At 44.7% G+C, this 20646-nt stretch overlaps 1 protein-coding gene across 1 annotated transcript in view; it reads right to left on the bottom strand.

The window, feature by feature from the left end:
• Positions 1–20646, bottom strand: part of LOC119974606 (tetratricopeptide repeat protein 7A-like) — a 451074-nt gene that overhangs the window by 107202 nt on the left and 323226 nt on the right. Inside the window, exons 18-19 of the mRNA XM_038813643.1 lie at positions 11635–11769; positions 2610–2812 (exon numbers count right to left, since the gene is read on the bottom strand). Of these exons, the coding sequence (XP_038669571.1) occupies positions 2610–2812; positions 11635–11769 (338 nt within the window). The remainder of the gene's footprint in view (positions 1–2609; positions 2813–11634; positions 11770–20646) is intronic.

Raw genomic sequence — 20646 nt, 5'->3', positions numbered from 1 at the left:
AGCAAACAAATAACCGTTGAAACTGTTAGGATAGAATTTTTCCAAATCAGACACAGGACAGGAAGTTTATTTTCAATTTTCAAAGGGCTGGGTATTTAAATAACTTAACAGCTTGATATACCTTATTCACCTCTCACAAACATTTAAGAATATCTCCCATACTTCAGGTTGAGTCTGTTGCTCCAGCAAAAATGGGGTCTGTTTGAACTCAGCAGTGAGTTCTAATGGTCCTGCTGCGTGTGGATTCCTCCACAAGGGAAACAACCTCTCAGTATCTACGTTGTTAAGGTCCCCTGAGAATCCTATATGTCTTGATAAGGCCATCTCTCATTCTTCTAAACTCCAATGAGTACAGGCCCAATCTACTCAAACCCTCCTCATAAGAAAATCCCTCTGTACCCGGGATCAAGGCACTGAACCTTCTCCGGACTGCCTCCAATGCCAGTTTATCTTTCCTTTGGTAAGGGGGCCAAAACTGTTCACAGTGTTTCAGGTGTGGTCAAACTACTGCTTTGTATAGTCTTAGCAAGTGCAAGGAGCCCAGAGACTTCTTTTTGAGTGAATCAATACTATCCAATCAGCTGTCTCTGCTGCTCCCACCAGGCCAAATTTCTTTAAAGCCCCTTCCTCCCATAACCTGAATCTCACAGCTTTCTCTAGTTTCAGGGCAGCACGGTGATGTAGTGGTTAGCACTGCTGCCTCAGAGCGCTGAGGACCCGGGGTTGATCCTGGCCCTGGGTCACTGTCTGTGTGGAGTTTGCACATTCTCCCCGTGTCTACATGGGTTTCACCCCCACAACCCAAAGATGTGCAGGCTAGATAGATTGGCCATGCTAAATTGTCCCTTAACTGGGAAAAAAGGATTGGGTACTCTAAATGTTTTTAAAAATCTGTTTCTAGTTTCTCTCCTATCCCTGTCACACCATTTCTGAGCTCACCTTGTTCATGAGACCCAGCGCTTGCTGTCTTAACCCCATTTTCACTAAACTCCTAACTACCATCTTTTCCTCCTGGTCCCCATGTTACTTGATGTTTTTTTTTATTTTACCAGTCAGTGGGACAGGAAGATCCCACTGGTGGGAACGACCAGAAAATCCTGCCCTTTGTCTTTGGTCCCGCCTCCAAACATCTTTCCCAACTAAGTATTCCATCCTTCCCCCGGCATCTGTCTGACATGACGCCAGACTTTTCATATAATCTTTATAATAATCTTCATTACTGTCACAAGTAGGCTTACATTAACACTGCAATGAGGTTACTGTGAAAATCCCCTAGTCGCCACACTCGAGCACTTGTTTGGGTACACAGGGAGAATTCAGAATGTCCAATTCACCAAACAGCACGTCTTTCGGGACTTGTGGGAGGAAACCGGAGCACCTGGAGGAAAACCACGCAGATATGGATTCCACACAGACAGTGACCCAAGCCGGGAATCGAACCCGGGTCCCTGGTGCTGCGAAGCAACAGTGCTAACACTAGACCGTGCCGCCCTGACTCCAAGATATGCTTCTAACCACATATCCATGCTAACATTAGGACCGCCTGTTCCATCTCAGAAGGATCGCCCAATTTTGTCCCCGCATCAGTATTTCTGCTGCTGAAATTATCCTTCATCCCATTCTTACCTCTAAATTTTATTCCAATAGCCGGCCTCCCACATACTTGAGGCCATCCAAAACAGCTGGCATTTGCTTACTTGTATTCAGTCCTATCCATGCATCACCCCTGTGCTTGCTCACCTACACAGACTCACAACCAAGCAACACTTTGATTTAAAAAATTTTATCACAGCGGGCACATGGGATTGTGACTAATACACGTGAAGGAAATAAAACAAACACACGCAAATTAGGTCTGCTGCCGTTAAATGGCTATAAAATATTTTCCTATCTCTGCCCAATTGAAGAGGAGGTTGGACTCACTTCCATTCTGATGACAACACAACAAATGATAACTTCTGCAAACATTAAAATACAGTGGCAAATGATTTAACCTCTGTCACTAAAACCTAAATTGTTCAATTACGGAAATTTGTGACTTGAGAGTTAATTGGCAATCTGTTGAGCGTTATTTGATTTTCATTGACCTAAATTTGTACATTGAATATATATCCAGTTATCATCACGTTTTGTGCGAAATAAATTTGAGTTTGTTCACTTTACTGCCCAGAAGCAGTAGTCACAAATTCAGTTCCAGGTCTGTGAAGTTTGTTTATCTCAGTTGATCAATGTGGGGGAAATGCTAATGTTGATCCGAGTGTATCAAACCTAGGGCACAAGAAAAAGGAATCAGGCAGGATCGCTACCCAGTTGCTTTGGCTGAAGATTGCATGTCTGTGCATAATGGGCAACAACAGGTTTGATGTTCTCCCAGAGCGAAACAGCTTGCCACGGTTACAGGGCTTCTAGCACAAGTGATGCTAGACAGTATCGTATCAGCTGGCTATCACCTTCAAGAATGGACTGGGTAAATGGAGGACACACTGTGTATATGTTTGGTTGGCCGGGAGTGGGGGGTGGGGGGAGGAGGAGGAGAGAGAGGAGCAAGCGAGGGAGAGAAATGATTACATTTCCTGCGTCATTAAACAGGTCAATTAAAAAGAACTCACCAAGTGTTCCATGATCTTTGCACTTCTTGGATTCATGGCGAGAGCCTCGTCATAAAAGTGCTTGGCTCCATTCAAGTTGCCTCTCACCTCTGCCAGCCTCCCACGCATAAACAGTACATCATGCGACACAGAGAGAAGACTTGCTGCCTCTTGGATGCAGAAGGAGGCTTCTTTGGTTCTTTGCAGTTCGATAAAAAGTTCAGCTGGTTTAAAAAAAGTGAACAGTATTGACTATTCTAATTTTTTTTAAATGAAATTGCAACCAAACAGGAAAAGGATTTTCATCTTAAGTGTGTTCAGGTTCCATAGTGGCATTGTATAAGTGAACAAATAAGAGGCAGAATTTTAAAAAAATATTCTTTCACAGGATGTGGACATTGCTGGCCAGGCCAGTGTTTACTGCCCATCTCTAATTACCCGTGACAAGGTGGCTCACCACCTTCTTGAACCCCTGCAGTCCACATGGGCCAGGTACACTCACAGTGCTGTTAGGAAGGGAATGCCAGGATTTTAACTCTGACAGTGCAGGAATGGTGATATATTTCCAAGTCAGGATGTTGTATGCCATGCAGGGGGAACTTGCATAGTAATGCTCCCATGCATCTTCTGCCCTTGTCTTTTAGGTGTTAGAGGTACGGGTTTGGAAGGAGCCTTGTGAGTTGCTGCAGTGTATCTTGTAGATGCTACAAACTCCTGTCACCATCCGCTGGTGGTGGAGGCGGCACGGTGGCGCTGTGGTTAGCACTGCTGCCTCATGGCGCCGAGGACCCGGATTCGATCCTGGCCCTGGGTCACTGTCCACGTGGAGTTTGCACATTCTCCCCATGCTTTTGTGGGTCTGAAACCCACAACCCAAAGATGTTCGGGTTCTTCAATGCCATTCCCGGTAATGGGGTTCAGCTGTATGTCCATGTAACTATGGTGCCCCCCCCCCCCCCCTTGGATAGGTAATTCATCGGGAATATTTGTAGAGCCATTGCCTCCAGTAAGTTGGTTAATTGTCCACCACCGGTTGAAGCATGATTTCAGCCAGGACTCTGGAGCAGACAGGATACTTTGAGGTGGAATAGTAGAATGTTTTTGAGGAAGGAGATGATCAAAGAGATTTTGAAAAGGAAGATGACAGTGGCCAAGAAGGGAATCATCCACAATGTCAGTGTGAAAAGTTGGGTGATCAGGAGTTCCTGATGTTACGTGAACCTGCCAACCTTCTACCTCAGAGACAACAGTGCTCCAAACTGAGCAGGGCTGAAACGGTGAAAGGCTCAAATTTGCTTTCTTTTCCTATTCTCTTCTTTTGCTCCCAGTGCAAGACACTAACTATTTATTGGGTATAGTTCTGTGAATGCTGACACTGTTGACCCAACTTTTATAAGATAACACAGGCAATCATCATGTGATTATTTTGATGTGATCAACTGTCACCAGCGATATATCCAACCATAGTTGACAACCTTGATTGATAACGATAAAGAGATTTCTATTCAACCAGAGAGTTTGAATATTATAAAATGAATTGCAGTTTCCATTCTAATAAGATTTCATTTCAAATGTTTTTTCCTGCATTGAAGAAACTTCTTGGAACTGTTTAATTGGGCTTTCTATCAATCTGACATTTTGGATGAGGTCCTGCTCATTTGTCATTCTAATGTCTTCAGTTGGAGTTGAAGAACTAAATCTGCAGTAAATTAAAGAAAATGTTGAAAAGAGCTGTCAAAGTCAATGAGAAATTTTCTGAAAATTTATATTTTTGTTCTTTTTGTCCAGCTGAGAAAGTGGAGAATTGTTTGTGAACTCAGCCACAGTTTCCAATCCTAATGTTCATTTACCCAGGAGATCAGCACTACTACACTCTCTGTAAGTCTCGCTGGCTCATTGATGCTCCAGACACAGTGCTTCCATCAGGAAAAGGGAGTGTTGTGACTGCAGAGAAATAGAGAGTTCCCATTTAATGTTGTTAACCTAGCTTCCCAAGAAGAGCTCAGTTGTAGGCCATTTTATTTTCCATCATCCAGCTCCATCTCAGTAATAATAAGAATCGCTTATTGTCACAAGTAGGCTTCAATGAAGTTACCGTGAAAAGACTCTAGTCGCCACATTCCGGCGCCTGTTCGGGGAGGCTGGTACATGAATTGAACCCGCACTGCTGCCTTGTTCTGCATTACATAGAACATAGAACATAGAATGATACAGCACAGTACAGGCCCTTCGGCCCTCGATGTTGCACCGACATGGAAAAAAAACTAAAGGCCATCTAACCTACACTGTGCCCTTATCATCCATATGCTTATCCAATAAACTTTTAAATGCCCTCAATGTTGGCGAGTTCACTACTGTTGCAGGTAGGGCATTCCACGGCCTCACCACTCTTTGCGTAAAAAACCCACCTCTGACCTCTGTCCTATATCTATTACCCCTCAATTTAAGGCTATGTCCCCTCGTGCTAGCCACCTCCATCCGCGGGAGAAGGCTCTCGCTGTCCACCCTATCTAACCCTCTGATAATTTTGTATGCCTCTATTAAGTCACCTCTTAACCTTCTTCTCTCTAACGAAAACAACCTCAAGTCCATCAGCCTTTCCTCATAAGATTTTCCCTCCATACCAGGCAACATCCTGGTAAATCTCCTCTGCACCCGTTCCAAAGCTTCAACGTCCTTCCTATAATGAGGCGACCAGAACTGTACGCAATACTCCAAATGCGGCCGTACTAGAGTTTTGTACAACTGCAACATGACCTCATGGCTCCGGAACTCAATCCCTCTACCAATAAAGGCCAACACACCATAGGCCTTCTTCACAACCCTATCAACCTGGGTGGCAACTTTCAGGGATCTATGTACATGGACACCGAGATCCCTCTGCTCATCCACACTACCAAGAATTTTACCATTAGCCAAATATTCCGCATTCCTGTTATTCTTTCCAAAGTGAATCACCTCACACTTCTCCACATTAAACTCCATTTGCCACCTCTCAGCCCAGCTCTGCAGCTTATCTATGTCCCTCTGTCACCTGCAACATCCTTCCGCACTGTCTACAACTCCACCGACTTTAGTGTCGTCTGCAAAGTTACTCACCCATCCTTCTGCGCCCTCCTCTAGGTCATTTATAAAAATGACAAACAGCAACGGCCCCAGAACAGATCCTTGTGGTACGCCACTCGTAACTGAACTCCATTCTGAACATTTACCATCAACCACCACCCTCTGTCTTCTTTCAACTAGCCAATTTCTGATCCACATCTCTAAATCACCCTCAATCCCCAGCCTCCGTATTTTCTGCAATAGCCGACCGTGGGGAACCAGCCAGCTATTTAGCCCAGTGTGCTAAACCAGCCCTGAAGTGAGATTTGGAAATTTAATGCCTCTTTATTGGATGTCTCCATACAGGTGTGAAGCAGACACAACACATTGCATCCTTAGTTTTAATCGACAACATACCACTCACCCTTGCTGAGCAGTGAACCCATTGGTGCAAACATGACAGTTACATTCTCTGTGCTCTATTCTTAAAAGGCATGTCTGTGTGACATGGCCAAGTTAATGCAAGAGAATACCAAATCTTGTGCTTTGGATGCCTTTTACCACTGAGAGCTGGATTGGGACCGAGCTTAATTTCTTTCACTTTGAATCTTTAAGAGTCTTTAGAAAATAAAGACCTTTATGCCCTGTCTAGACAAGATATAAATTAGTCACAAAGCTGAGGACTACATTCTATCTCACTGTACCTAGTAACCCTCAGTTGCCATATTTTCACAGAGGTGGTTTATTTAGAAGTAACAGCATCTCATCAAAATTCATGAAGCATCAGCTAAAGATGTACACCTGCGCATGAATTATTTAAAAAAAAACGTTTTAATGTGCAACTTCATGTGCTTTCTCTATGTAGCACATATTAGTCATCCAACATCATAATACCTCTGAATACAATGCACTATGTCCTTCTCTCCTGAATCAGTGATCTTTGCCAAGTGCTGTACTTCTTGAACAATCTGGCTGTTTACCAAATTTGGTCATCTATAGAGGCTGCAGTAATCTGCCTTTGAAATTTTTTTCTGCACCATTTAATTTTTCCAAGATCTTACACATTGCCTCCTAAATAAAGGTACAAAATGTTAATACAGGATTTGAAAAGGGAACAAGAAAGTGGGATTTGGTATGTACGTCACTTAACCCTCTCCAGTCCAGGTCTACCAAACCAAACACTGTAAACACCAGCATTATTAATCAGCTCCCTTTAGCAAAGAAAATTGGAAGCAAAGATTGCCTTTAAAAGTGTATGGATGTCAGTAATGCTGCAGATTTCTCCCACTCCTGAATTTTCATCCACTCCTGAATAAGTTGACACTTACTGGGCACAACTCCACGAGCGCAAGCAACCTCCCCTACTTTATTCAAGTGCTTATCTTATCTATGTGAGCTCAGGAAGTGTGTACTACCAGAATATATAACTAGGAAGGAGCGCTTCACAATCAAGGAGAATGCCTGCTTCAGTCAATATCAACAAACGGGATATTTTTTGACAAGGGCCACTGGGTAGCGATTTGGCCAATTTCCTCCCTCCTTTGCTGAAAGATTGAGTTCAAGTGTACCATCCATAGAACCATGTGGGCTTAGATCAGCTAACTGAGCTCAAAGAAGGGATTGAACCCTAGGTAATGCTTGACTGTATGTTTCAGTTATCCACCACGCAGTGCTTTAACCAGTATTACATCGGCTTTTTTTTTATAGTGAACACCATTTGGCATTATAGTGAGAGAATACTGAGCACTTACTGCACAAATTCAAAACTGGAATGGCAGTACGGTGGCCCAATGGTTAGCACTGCTGCCTCACGCCGCCGAGAACCCGGGTTCAATCCTGGCCCCGGGTCACTGACAGTGTGGAGTTTGCACATTCTCCCCGTGACTGCGTGGCTCTCACCCCACAACCCAAAAGGTGTGCAGGGTAGGTGGATTGGCCACACTAAATTGCCCCTTAATTGGAAAATGTTTTTAAAAATTCAAAACTGAATTTGAGCCTGCTTACAAACATGCTGTTACAACAGGCACTGTATGGGTGTTACTCTGAGCTCCAGAAACTCCAATTCATCCACCCTCTTGTACCCACATTTATTTCCATACTTAGGTCCTGCTCATTCATTTACTGAATCCCAATCCCTGGCACACTGATGACAACATTTTTGTCCTTGTTTACAAACCTCTCCAAAATCTGTCTGCGTGAGTAGGATATGTTAAAATTCCTCCTATACGCCCACCTTTCCAATGTATTCAGCTCATCAACTGTCTCTTTACTTGTTGTCCGTGTCTCCGAAACCATACAATGCCTAGATTTCAAAATGTAGCACCTCGGCATTCTTTTCCTCAGACACAGGATCAGTTTCTTTGATGTTCACAGATCCTTCATCCTGACAAAACTGGTCCTGACTTTCTCAATTCTCCTTCAGATCTCACAATCACATCTTCATCGTTTGTAATAATCTACCCAAGGTTGCCTTCACTGTTTGCCCAGGAAATAAATCTCTCTCACAATTCACAGAGAGTACAACTGCACTTTCAAAATCCCAACCATAGAGCATTTGGCCCTCCATTCACTGCGATATTTGTGCAGCTACCAGTCACCTCAACAGTGGCCTGACCTCCAGCTCTGATAGCCTGACCCCCATTAAAAAGATCCATCTCTCTCACCCTAGATATTCCTTAGTTATGACTCTCGCTGCGTTTTTGTTAAGTCCGAGGGACACAGCGTGAGCGAATATGATGGACAACTAGTTTGGCCATTCACTGTCAGATTTGACTGGACCACCTAAAATACTAACAGGTCCTGGGCTGGAGTGGCGAGAACCACTCCGGCTCGGGCCTCCCCAAAGGTGCGGAATTCTCCGCACCTTTATGGACTAGGTCCGCGCCGGAGTGGTTGGCGCCTTGCCGACCGACGCGAATGGCCTTTGGCGTCCCGCCGACCGGCGCCACGGCTGGCCAAAAGGCCTTCGCCGGTCGGCGTGAGTCCGCGCATGCGCCGGAGTGTCAGCGGCCGCTGACGTCACACCGGCGCTTGCGCGGTGGAGGGGGTCTCTTCCGCCTCCGCCATAGTGGAGGCCGTGGCGGCGGCGTAAGAAAAAGAGTGCCCCCACGGCACAGGCCTGCCTGCCGATCGATGGGCCCTAATCGCGGGCCAGGCCACCATGGGGGCAACCCCCGGGGTCAGATTGCACCGCGTCCCCCCCAGGACCCCGGGCCCGCTCGCGCCGCCTGCTCCCGCTGGCACCGGAGGTGGTTTATACCACGTCGGCGGGAGAGGACTGACAGCGGCGGGACTTCAGCCCATCGCGGGCCGGAGAATCGCCATGGGGGGCCCGCCGACTGGCACGGGGGGGGGGGGGGGCACCGACCGGCGCGCCGCGATTCCCGCACCCGCCGATTCCCGGGTGGCGGAGAATTCCGGCCATGGCGGGGGCGGGATTTACGTTGGCCCCGAGCGATTCTCTGACATTGCGGGGGGTCGGAGAATTCTGCCCCTGCTCTCTCCTGCAAAAACTGCTCAGTAAACCAGGATCATACTGCAATGCAAATGCTTCTTTTCTCTACTGCAAACTACCTTCTTTAATTTGTTGTCTTTTTTTCCTTTCATCGGATGGGAGCATCAATGGTTAGGCCAGCACTTTTATTGCCCATTCTTAGTTGCCCTTTAGGAGGCAATGGTGATTTGCGTTCTTGAACCAGTGCAGTTCATTTGGTTTAGGCACACCCACAGTTCTGTCACAAGCTCATGGACTTTGTCACTAAGCTATCGTTGCGAACTACTGCCTCATCTGTAACTCTCCATTCCTTTCCGAAGTCCTCGAATATGTTGTATATTTCCTAAATGCACACTCATCTCGCCTGAATTAGATTTACAAATTAGCCACATCAGTGATTTTCAACCAGTGCGCCATGGCTGCAGTAAGACATCCTTGCTCCTGTACTCAAGTCCTCTTCCAATTAAGGCATACATATAATTTGCCTTCTTAATTGCTTGCTGTACTTACATGATTGTTTTCAGCGACTGGTGTACAAGGACAGATAGGTCCCTTTACAGCTCAACTCTTCCAAATCTATCATTATTTAAATGATACTCTGCCATTCTGTTTCTCTGTCCGAAGTGGATAATTTCACATTTATCCACATTATATTGCATCTGCCATGTATTTGCCCACTCGCTCAACTTGTCTAAATCACGATGAAGCCTTTTAACATCCTCCTCACGTTCCCAACAAGTTTTGTGTCATCAGCAAACTTGGAAATATTTCTTTTGGTACTCTTATCCAAATCATTGATTTACATTGTGATATCTGGGGCCCAAGTACCGATCCCTGGGCAACCCTTTTATTCCTACTCTCTGTTTCCTGTCTGCTAACCAATAATCAACCAATGCCAATATATTACCTGCAATCCCACGTGCTTTAATTTTGCACACTAACCTCTCATGTGGGACTTTATCAAAAACTTTCTGAAAATACACCACATCCACTGGCTCACCCTTATCTATCATCTTCCTCTCATGCCTCTCCACCATTGGTCAGTTGGGTGGGACTGCACCTGCTATTCTTATCTATTAAGTCATAGCCAGTGAATCACCTACAATGGTTTTTCTTCCTGCTTCTGCACTGTTACCTATCCTCCACAAGGATCTATTCTTTTTTTTTTTAAATAATTTTTATTGAAGAAATTTTTCAAAATACAAACATTTTAACCCCCCCTACATTTACATTTAAATTATAACAAAACAAAGTCAAACCCCCCTACTTAACAAGAAAAAGAAAAAAGTCCCCAACCCCCTACTCGCGCGTCCCCCCCCCCCCCCCCCCCGCCGGCGAACCGACAGTCAGACCAACTTATCATTTCTAGCAGCGTCCTCGGGCAGGCCTTGCCCGTGCCACCACCGCTACCGTACTTCCTTCGTCTTTGTCCCCCCTCCCCCCCCCCCCCTCCTCCCCCCTCCCTCCCGCCCTCCCCTCCCCTCCCGGGTTGCTGCTGTCACGGCCTCAGTTTCTATCTCTGATCCAAGAGGTCTAGGAAGGGCACAAGGATCTATTCTTGACCCTCTTATTTATCATCCAAAAAACACAATGTCGCTTTCCATATATACACTAATGACACCCAGCTCTACCTTACCAATATCTAGGATATTTTTTATATTTGGAAAATTACCAAAGAAATCATATTTGTTATTCTGTAGCTGAACACAAAAACAACTGAGGATCCTAATATTGGTGAGTTTGTTGGATGTGTTATTAGAAAATGACAATAAGATAATATCCTCTAACACTCACATAGTGTTTTTGGAATGGTTAAATTCCAGATTACTCCAGTCTCTTTCTCCAATCTGCCCATTTTCAAATGTAGTTTATAGGAATGTAAAACATTTTTTCAGGAAAGCGATTGCCAACCATCAGCCCATCAGGTTTTTATACACTTAATTTAACGTCTAAACAATTTACAGTTGAAGGCTTTTCTAACTACTAACAGTTTTTAAAGAATATAAACTGAACTGACAAAGCAGTCAAACATCTGCAGAGGGAGAGTCCTTACTTCCCTTGCTCGTTAATGTTTGTTCATTTTGCTAGCTCTTTGACATCATCACAGACAAAAATATCCGTTCAGTGTAAATTTGATATGGTAAGGAAGAACTTAGGTAATGCACTTCATTGTAGTTATGACTCAGAGGCAGAGAGAATGATTTACAGTACTTTGCTTTTTATATTAACCTACTAATATGGCAAGTTGTGGTTCCAAGACTGCAGTCAAGTAAATGTCAACTTTTTGCATGAATATGAAGTAGCCCATATTGTTCAATTTTGTATTGGGAACGCACAGATGGTGGAAAAGAAAAGACAGTCTTGCACTTGCACAATGCTTATGAACTCAGGACTTTCTAAAGTGCTTTACAGCTTGTACTCTTTGAAGTGTAGTCACTGTTGCAGTGTAGAAAACTATAATATTCAGTTAATTGTGTTACTGAACATCTGAAACATCTGCATACATACCTGCCTGCAGCCAGATCTGCTCGAGAATGGTGGACAGCTGCTTGGGGGCGTGTTTCACAGTGATGCTTTGTGCAGACACATCAGACATGGCTAGTTCGATTCGCGAAGTGGCAATTGATGGGACACGCAGAGAACCTGAGGGAAGAGATTAAGAATTTTGTTTTGAGTATTTCTAATTGACGACTGACGTCATAGAGGTTTATAGCATGGTAATATGCACTTCGGCCCAACTTGTCCATGCTGCCCTGTTTTTACCACTACACTAGTCCCAATTGCCCACATTTGGCCCATATCCCTCTATACCCATCTTACCCATCTAACTGTCTAAATGCTTATTAAAAGACAAAATTGTACCGCCTCTACTACTGCCTCTGGCAGCTCGTTCCAGACACTCACCACCCTCTCTGTGAAATTATTTCCCCTCTGGACCCTTTTGCATCTCTCCCCTCTCACCTTAAACCTATTCCCTCTAGTTTTAGACTCTCCTCCCTTTGGGAAAGGATGTTGACTATCTACCTTATCTAGGCCCCTCATTATTTTATACTCACCCCAGTCCAACGCCGGCATCTCCACATCATTATTTTATAGACCTTTATAAGATCATCCCTAAGCCTCCTACGCTCCAGGCAAAAAAGTCCTAGTCTATAGAGCCTCTCCTTTTAACTCAAACCATCAAATCCCGGTAGCATCCTAGTAAATCTTTTCTGCATTCTTTCTAGTTTAATAATATTCTTTCTGTAATAGGGAGACCAGAACCGTACACAGTATTCTAAGTGTGGCCTTACTAATGTCTTGTACAACTTCAACAAGACGCCCCAACTCCTGTATTCAATGTTCTGACCAATGAAACTAAGCATGCCAAATGCATTCTTTACCACCCTGTCCACCTATGACTCCACTTTCAAGGAGCTATGAACCTGTACTCCGAGATCCCTTTGTTCTATAGCTCTCCCCAACACCTGAGTAGGTCCTGCCCCGATTCGATCTACCAAAATGCATCACCTCACATTTATCTAAATTAAACTGTATCTGCCATTTCTCGGCCCACTAGCCCAATTGATCAAGATTCCCTGCAATCCTAGATAACCTTCTTCACTGTCCACTATGCCACCAATTTTGGTGGCATCTGCAAACTTACTACCTATGCCTCATAAATTCTCCTCCAAATCATTAATATAACTAACAAATTACAGTGGACCCAGCATTGATCCCTGAGGCACACTGCTGGTCACAGGCCTCCAGTTTGAAAAAAGACCCTCGCCAACCATCCTTTAAAAGGTAGTTTGATTTTAAAAAGCCATTCAGGTGGAGGGCTTTTATCCTGTCATTGTGGGTGCAAACAAACAGCATATATTGCCCACATCATATGAGACAGACGCTATCTTTGAAGAAAATCAGAAGTTAAACACAGATGAGGAAAACAGCCTGCAAAACTCTAGTTAGACATCAATGTAAACTCTAGTTGGACATAAATGTAACGTGTTGATCGCTCTTAGCGCGTAGCTCATTTTGATCTTCTTTCATCGCTGGAACACCTAGGTTCCTACAATCACCTGATAAGTTAGTCAGTGAATACTAATAATCAGCTTCCGAGTCTTTGAACTTCATTCAAAGTTTGAATCTCTTTCTTGTCTCCCTATGACCACAACCAGACACAGTTAGAGCATCACCTCTTCTGATGTTAAGTCTTTATTTCTGGCTAAACAGTTTAGCACTCTTAGCCTTATTGATTGCTGCTTCAATGATTGGATATATTGCATTCTGAATCTATTAAAACCCTTCAAAAAAAACATAATTCTTAACATTTGGTTCTCTGGCTTCCTGTTTATTTCCTTTGTTCCCATTTATTTTATGTTATTTTCTTATTTTGGTCCATGGACCCATAATCGGAATGTGTCTTTAAGCAGAAGACTCAAAGTCTTGTCCTGCAACATGTTTGTCAGCACACTGTGTTCCCAGATTTTGTTTTTTGGAAAGGAGAAGTCAGACTCCTCATCTCCGAGTGGATCTTAGTAACCAGGTTTGGAAGAAGTTGGGTCCATTGGTTGGCTGTAAACTGGTGGGTTGGCCAGGGACAGTGTTCTGCCTGACAACAGTCAATGATTGGTTCCTGCATGATTCTTTCTGAGAGACTGGGCAGAAGCATTTAGATATTGGAAGTGGAAGGAACACCCTCTCTCTCTCTCGCCTGCTTACTGAAGTGAAAAAGCTGCTCGACTGTTCTGAAAGCAGTGAGTGCCTGGCACACCCTTTGCTGTGAACCTGAAATGATGCTGGGTCTGCAGAGAAGGTAGACAACCTTGCCAGAGAAAACCATCTCAAGACTAGAAGGAAGAAGTATCAAGAAAAAAGGTGAACTCCGGAGAGACAATAACTGAAAATCATCCCAGTGCATTAAAGATCTTTATCCTTTAATTTTAATTATATTTTCTTTACCTTTCCACAACCCTTTCCCGTCTGTTGTTTGTCTGTGTGTGTAGAGACAGTGGGGATAGTTAGGAAGGGTGTTGGGAAAGGGGTATCAGACAGTCAGTTGCATCTTCTGTTTGTTTAATTATAATACTGTACATAATAAAAGGTTACTTGTGTTAAAGGTAAAAACCTGGTGACTACAGATTATTGGGCTCAGCCAAGGACCTTGGGGATTTTAAGTAAAAATTAATTTTATCTGTGTTGTGACTCCGGGTCAAATGGGGCTGGAATTGACCATACACTAGCCCAGGGTATTTTGACAATTTCAAAAATTATAATTCACTAAGCCGCAGGAGCAACTTGTAACATATTTCAAATTCTAATAACTCTTTACATGACTAAATTTCCAACCTCCTCCTTTATGCTTCTAATATTTTCAGTAGAGAAACATTTCATTGTCTGCCTTGATAATTTTGCCAGTAACCGGGTATCGGAGCTGTAGCGGAACCAGAGAGGTGGAACATTGGAGCTGAGAGTATTAAAAACTTACCTCTGGGATTTGCGGCTTAGTCACCTGAGAGTGGAGCTGGAGGGGGCCTAGAAGTCGGAGTATCAGACCTTTTTTTTTAATTCGTTCATGGGACGTCAGCAGGCTGTGCCATAATTTATTGCCCATCCCTAATTGCCCATGAGAGGACAGTTAAGAGTCAACGACATTGCTGTGGGTCTGGAGTCACATGTAGGCCAGACCAGGCAAGGACGGCAGATTTCCTTCTCTAAAGGACATTAGTGAACCAGTTGGGTTTTTGTGACAATTGACAATGGCTTCATTCGATTTTTAATTCCAGATATTTTATTGAGTTTAAATTCCATCACCTGCTGTGGTGGGATCGAACCCTGGTCCCGGATTTCTGGATTACTACTCCAGCGACAATACCACGATGCCACCGCCTCCCCGTAATGATTTGTGGCTTAGTCACCGGGGAGCAGAGCTGGAGCAAACCCAGAGGAGCGGAGTATCGGAGCTGTAAACATGAAAAAACTTACCTCGGGGATTCGCGGCCTGGTCATCGGGGAGCGGAGCTGGAGTGGACCCAGAAGGATGGAGCATTGGAGCTATGAGTATAAATAACTTACCTCGGGGATTCGCAGCCTAGTTATCGGGGAGCGGTGCTGGAGCGGACCCAGAAGGGCGGAGTAACGGCGCTGTGAGTATAAATAGCTTGCCTTGGGGATTTGTGGCCTAGTTACTGGGGAGAACTGCTGGAGTGGACCCAGAGGGGTGGGGCATCGGAGCTGTGACTATAACCCAAACCTTGGAGGTTTCACTGAAACTAAAAAAAAAAAATGAAAAAAGTGATGTCACAGGAAAGCTGTGATCTGATTTTCTTGTCGGGAATTTGCACTAAATTTGATTACTTCGTACAGATGGCTGGACAGGCGATGTGCTATAGGTGCATGATGGGGGAAGTGGTAGATCCCATTATGAGCTGCAGCGACCACATCTGCAGCAAGTATTTGCAGCTTGAGAAATTTCGACTCAGAGTTCATGAGCTGGAGTCTGGGCTTCGGACATTGCTGCACATGAGGAAGGGGGAGAGTTACCTGGATGCTTTGTTTCAGGAGGCAGCCACACTTCATAGATTCAGTATCTCAAATTTGGCCATTGGTCAGGGGTAGCAGGGTGTGACTGCAAGTGAGATAGGTAGAGGGATCCTGTATTCAGAAATGCAGAAGCCTCAGCTCTTGACCTTGTCCAACAGGTATGAGGTACGTGCTTCACATTATTCATTAATGACTTGGGCGATGGCATAGCAAGTTTTATATCTAAATTTGCTGATGATACAAAGTTAGGTGACATTGTAGAGAGCCTACATGATAGCACAGAATTGCAAGGAAATATTGACAGACTAGGTGAATGGGCAAAGTTGTGGCAGATAGAATTCAATGTAAGAAAGTGTGAGGTTGTCCAGTTTGGACCAAAAAGGATAGAGCAGAGTATTTTTTAAATGGAAAAAGATTAGGTACAGTGGATATCTAAAGAGACTTTGGGGTTCAGTTGCATAGATCGTAAAAATTCCACAAACAAGTGCAGAAAATAATCAAAAAGGCTAATGGAATGCTTGCCTTTATAGCTCGAGGATTGGAGTATAAAGCCACAGAAATTATACTGCAGCGATGCAAAACCCTGGTCAGACACCACTTGGGAGTACTGTAAGCAATTCTGAGCACCACACCTTTGGAAGGATATTTTGGCCTTGGGAGGGTGTGCAATGTAGGTTTACAAAAATGTTACCTGGACAATAGGGGTTAAGTTATGAGGCAAGATTACACAGATTAGGCTTGTTTTCACTAGAAATTAGAAGGTTAAGGCGTGATCTGATTGAAGTATTCAATATGTTAACAGGAAAAGACAGGGTAGATAAAGAACTATTTCCATTTCTAAACTAGGGGATATAGCCTAAAAATTAGGGCTAGATCGTTCAGGAGCGACATTAGGAAGAACCTCTTCACTCAAAGGGTAGTGGAGGTTTTGAACTCTCTCCCACAAACAGCAGTTGAAGCTAGAACAGTTGTTCATTTTAAATCTGGGATGGATGAATTTTTGTTGAGGAAAAATATTAAGGGATATGGGCCAAAGGTCCATGGAGTTAGGCCACAGCAATGATCTCATTAAAGTGGGACAGGCTGAGAGGCTGAAAGGCCTACTCCTGTTCCTATGTTCCTAATCTCTTAATCTTTTTTTTGTTTCAAAGACAATTTTTCCCCCCAAATCGTACCATCCTCGCGTAGCGCCTTTCCCATGGTTCCAATTTAATTTCTATGAAGAGCTGTCCAGAACAGTACATAGCCTTTCAAATGTGGTCTTGTGCAGTTGAATCATCATCTCTTTGTTTTTGTATTTAATGTTCCCGCACCTCAAGTCTTATTTTGTTTAACTTTCCACCTGAAAATCTGTTTTTAAAGATTTGGACCTGTTTGATTTTATAGGGACTATCTCCACTGTTCTTTTCTCCTAAAATATGTCAGTTTACATCCATCTCCATTAAACTGAACTTGAATACTTTCCCTTCTATTTATTCTCCCATAAACGCAAACTCTGCTCCCCTTGTTCGTCCCCACCCCAGTTCTCTTAGACCAAGTAGATAATTTTGGTCTTCAAAGACGCTTTTGCATTTCAATGAGGGCGATTCTCTTACCGGGTTGCGCTCAAGCGAGAGCACAAAGTGGCCGGAGAGTCCTGGGAGAGCCCACCAGTGGCCCACCCAGCAGTCTCCAAGCTTCGCGGGATTCACTCAAGTCCCACGACTCATCAGATTCGGAACTCCGCCCAAAATGGACGGGACCAAATGACACTCATGGAAGTAGGTCATAAACCTACTTACGACATACCTGCCCGAGATCCACTGGGTGGCACTGCCAAGCCAGCAGGAGCATTGTCTGAGTGCCAGGGTGGCAGTGCAAGGGTGCACAGGTGCCAGGGTGGCATTGCCAAGGGTCAGCAGCCAACAGGGGCCATGCCCAATGTGGTAGTATGACTAGGGAGATTACGGTACCCTAGAACCAAGCTGCCACGGGTGCAGAAGACTCGCTGCCCATTGGCCCAGGCAAGTCATGTGCTTCTCTGCCAATTGGTTGAGGCTAGTCATGTGACTCCCCGTCGATTGGCTGAGAGGTAGGTAGCTCCGCCTACAAGGCGGGGTATAAGAACGCGTACCGGCTGGCAGTCGGCCTTTCTCTGTACGTCTACTGCCGGGCACAAATCTAGTGTATTAAAGCCTGTTGTTTGGAACTACCTCTCGCCTTGTGTCCAATTGATGGTGCATCACCCATTAAATGAGGATGGGTTTGAAGAGTGGGGGAGTGCAGGGAAGGTAAGTGGGGCCTCTGGGAGGTTGGGGATTGTGACAGGTGGGGATCCTGGGAGGGGTGCTGTAAGGGACTTGGGGGGACCTGAAGAGTGGTGTGTGGAGTAGTGTTCATGTGTGTGGGGGTGACATTTCCCAAGGGTGCGGGCTGTGTGGGGACCCACAAGCTCACTTAGAGGTCAGGGCACCCTTTCAAAATGGTGGCCCGATCTTGGAGTTCAATTCCCAGTACTAAAAATGTTTTTAAGTGTGGGCTAAACCAGTGAGAAACACCCCATGGGGCAAAAAAGTGACCAGTGTCACTAAATAGCAGTGGGTAGAGCCAATGGGAAATTTCCTGAAAAACCCGCCAAAATTAACTTTAAAAACCTTTTGGGAGTATCGTACCCAAAACCTCTGTATTCTGATGACTACAATTATTAACATAAAAGTTGACAACTTGTTTTGTTCCAGTAGCAACAGGAACCCACTTGTTTAAATCTGAGATGCTGCCATTGAATTCACTGGTACATCTTCCTCCAGGGACCTGCAGGGGAGTAATGCTGATTGGACATGTAAACAGGGAGGGAGCCACTCTTCCATAAATATAAAAGTTCCTGGTGATGGCTATTATTTATGACCAGTTCCATTAGGGTCAATACGTTGAAAAGAAAATTTGAATCTGACAAACAAAACTGGTTAAATGATAATCCTTTTATTATGTTTGATCAAGTCCAGATGCACGCAATGTTTTTAGCAGAAATGTGGAGAAATAAACACAATTTTTCCATTTCTCTCTAGGTAGAGACATAACTATGTCAATGTTGTCAATTCAACTCTCCCTAAAACTGTCACAGAAAGCTCAGCATCTTTATCGGTCACTAGACAAGCACACTATCCTTGCTGACTGACGACAAGTGCTACTGTGAAAGTAAAAACTCTAACCATATGAAAGCAACTCGTAACCACACATATTGTTACGATCCTCGTACAGGACCTGTGAACCAAAATAACAAATTTATTGAATGACCCCAAATTAAGACATTATCAACAAGATTCCACTTTTTAATTTAACAAATCAGAACCGATGTAAATTAAACTAATGATACAAATGAGGCAAATGATAGTTCAATTAAAGAAGTAAATTTCCCTTTACATAGATGCTACAACAAAGGTGCACCTTTTTAAAAAAATATATTTTTATTCTCCTCCTTTTTGACAATTTTTCTCCCGCATTTACACCCAACAATCAATAACCAACAACAAATATTTCAAACCCCATAACAGTAACACCGATCCCATCCTCCCACCATGCCCAGACATCAGGCAGCATGTTAACATAAACAAATGACAAAGAAAAAAAAGGAATCAGGGATTACCCATAGCCATCTTCAACATACATAGCCCCCTCCCCCCGCATCCCACCCACCCTTCTCCCCCCCCAACTAATGTTCGATGTTATCTAGTTCTTGAAAGTGCATAATAAATAGTGCCCATGACTTGTAGAACCCCTCCGAGCTTCCCCTCAGTTCGAACTTAACCTTCTCAAGGGTCAAGTATTCCAACAGGTCCCCTCGCCACACCACGTGGAGAGGCCGCTCTCCATCCCAGCAGGATCTGCCTTCGGGTGATCAACGAGGCGAAGGCTATGATATCTGCCTCCGCACCCGTTTCCAACCCTGGCTGATCCGACACCCCGAATATGGCCTCCCGGGGACCCGGGTCCAGCTTCACATGCACCACCTTGGAAATTACCCTAAACGCCTCCTTCCAGTACTCCCCAAGCTTTGGACAGGACCAAAACATGTGAACGTGATTAGCGCCCCCCCCCCCCCCCCCCCCCCCGCAACATTCACACACATCTTCTACCCCTTCAAAGAATCGGCTCATCCCCGCCCTCGTGAGGTGTGCTCTGTACACCACCTTCAGCTGTATCAGCCCCAACCTCGCACACGAGGTGGAGGCATTCACTCACACCAGACCCCCTCCTCTATAACCTCTCCCAATTCTTCCTCCTACTTTGCTTTGACCCCCTCCAGTGGTGCCTTATCCTTTTCCAACATAGCTCCGTATACCGCCGACACTGTCCCCTTCTCCAGTCCACTTGCCGCCAGCACCTCCTCCAACAACGTGGAGGCCAGTTCCTCCGGGAAGCTCTGTATCTCCTTCCTGGCAAAGTCCCGAACCTGCATGTATCTAAACATTTCTCCCTGCTCCAGCCCATACTTCACTTCCAGCTCCCTCAATCCTGCAAATCGACCCCGAGGAAACAAATCTTTTAGAGTCTTAATCCCCTTCTCTTCTGGTTTAGCACACTGGGCTAAATTGCTGGCTTTTAAAGCAGACCAAGGCAGGCCAGCAGCACGGTTCAATTCCCGTACCAGCCTCCCCGAACAGGCACCGGAATGTGGTGACTAGGGACTTTTCACAGTAACTTCATTGAAGCCTACTCGTGACAATAAGCAATTTTCATTTTTTTCATTTCATTTCATTTCCGAAAGCTTCCGTCCCACCTCCCTGGCTCAAATCTGTGGTTCTCCTGGATCGGCATTTCCCTCGACCCTGCCCCCAACCTGAAGTGTTGACGAAACTGCCTCCATATTTTCAATGAGGCTATTACTACTGGACTCTTAGAACTTAGAACAGTACAGCACAGAACAGGCCCTTCGGCCCTCAATGTTGTGCCGAGCAATGATCACCCTACTCAAACCCACGTATCCACCCTATACCCGTAACCCAACAACCCCCCCCC

The sequence above is a fragment of the Scyliorhinus canicula genome, chromosome 1 (assembly GCF_902713615.1).
Source record: "Scyliorhinus canicula chromosome 1, sScyCan1.1, whole genome shotgun sequence".
NCBI classification, from domain to species: domain Eukaryota; kingdom Metazoa; phylum Chordata; class Chondrichthyes; order Carcharhiniformes; family Scyliorhinidae; genus Scyliorhinus; species Scyliorhinus canicula.
The sequence above is the reverse complement of the archived record's forward strand: the minus strand, read 5'-3'. Positions and strand labels throughout refer to the sequence as shown.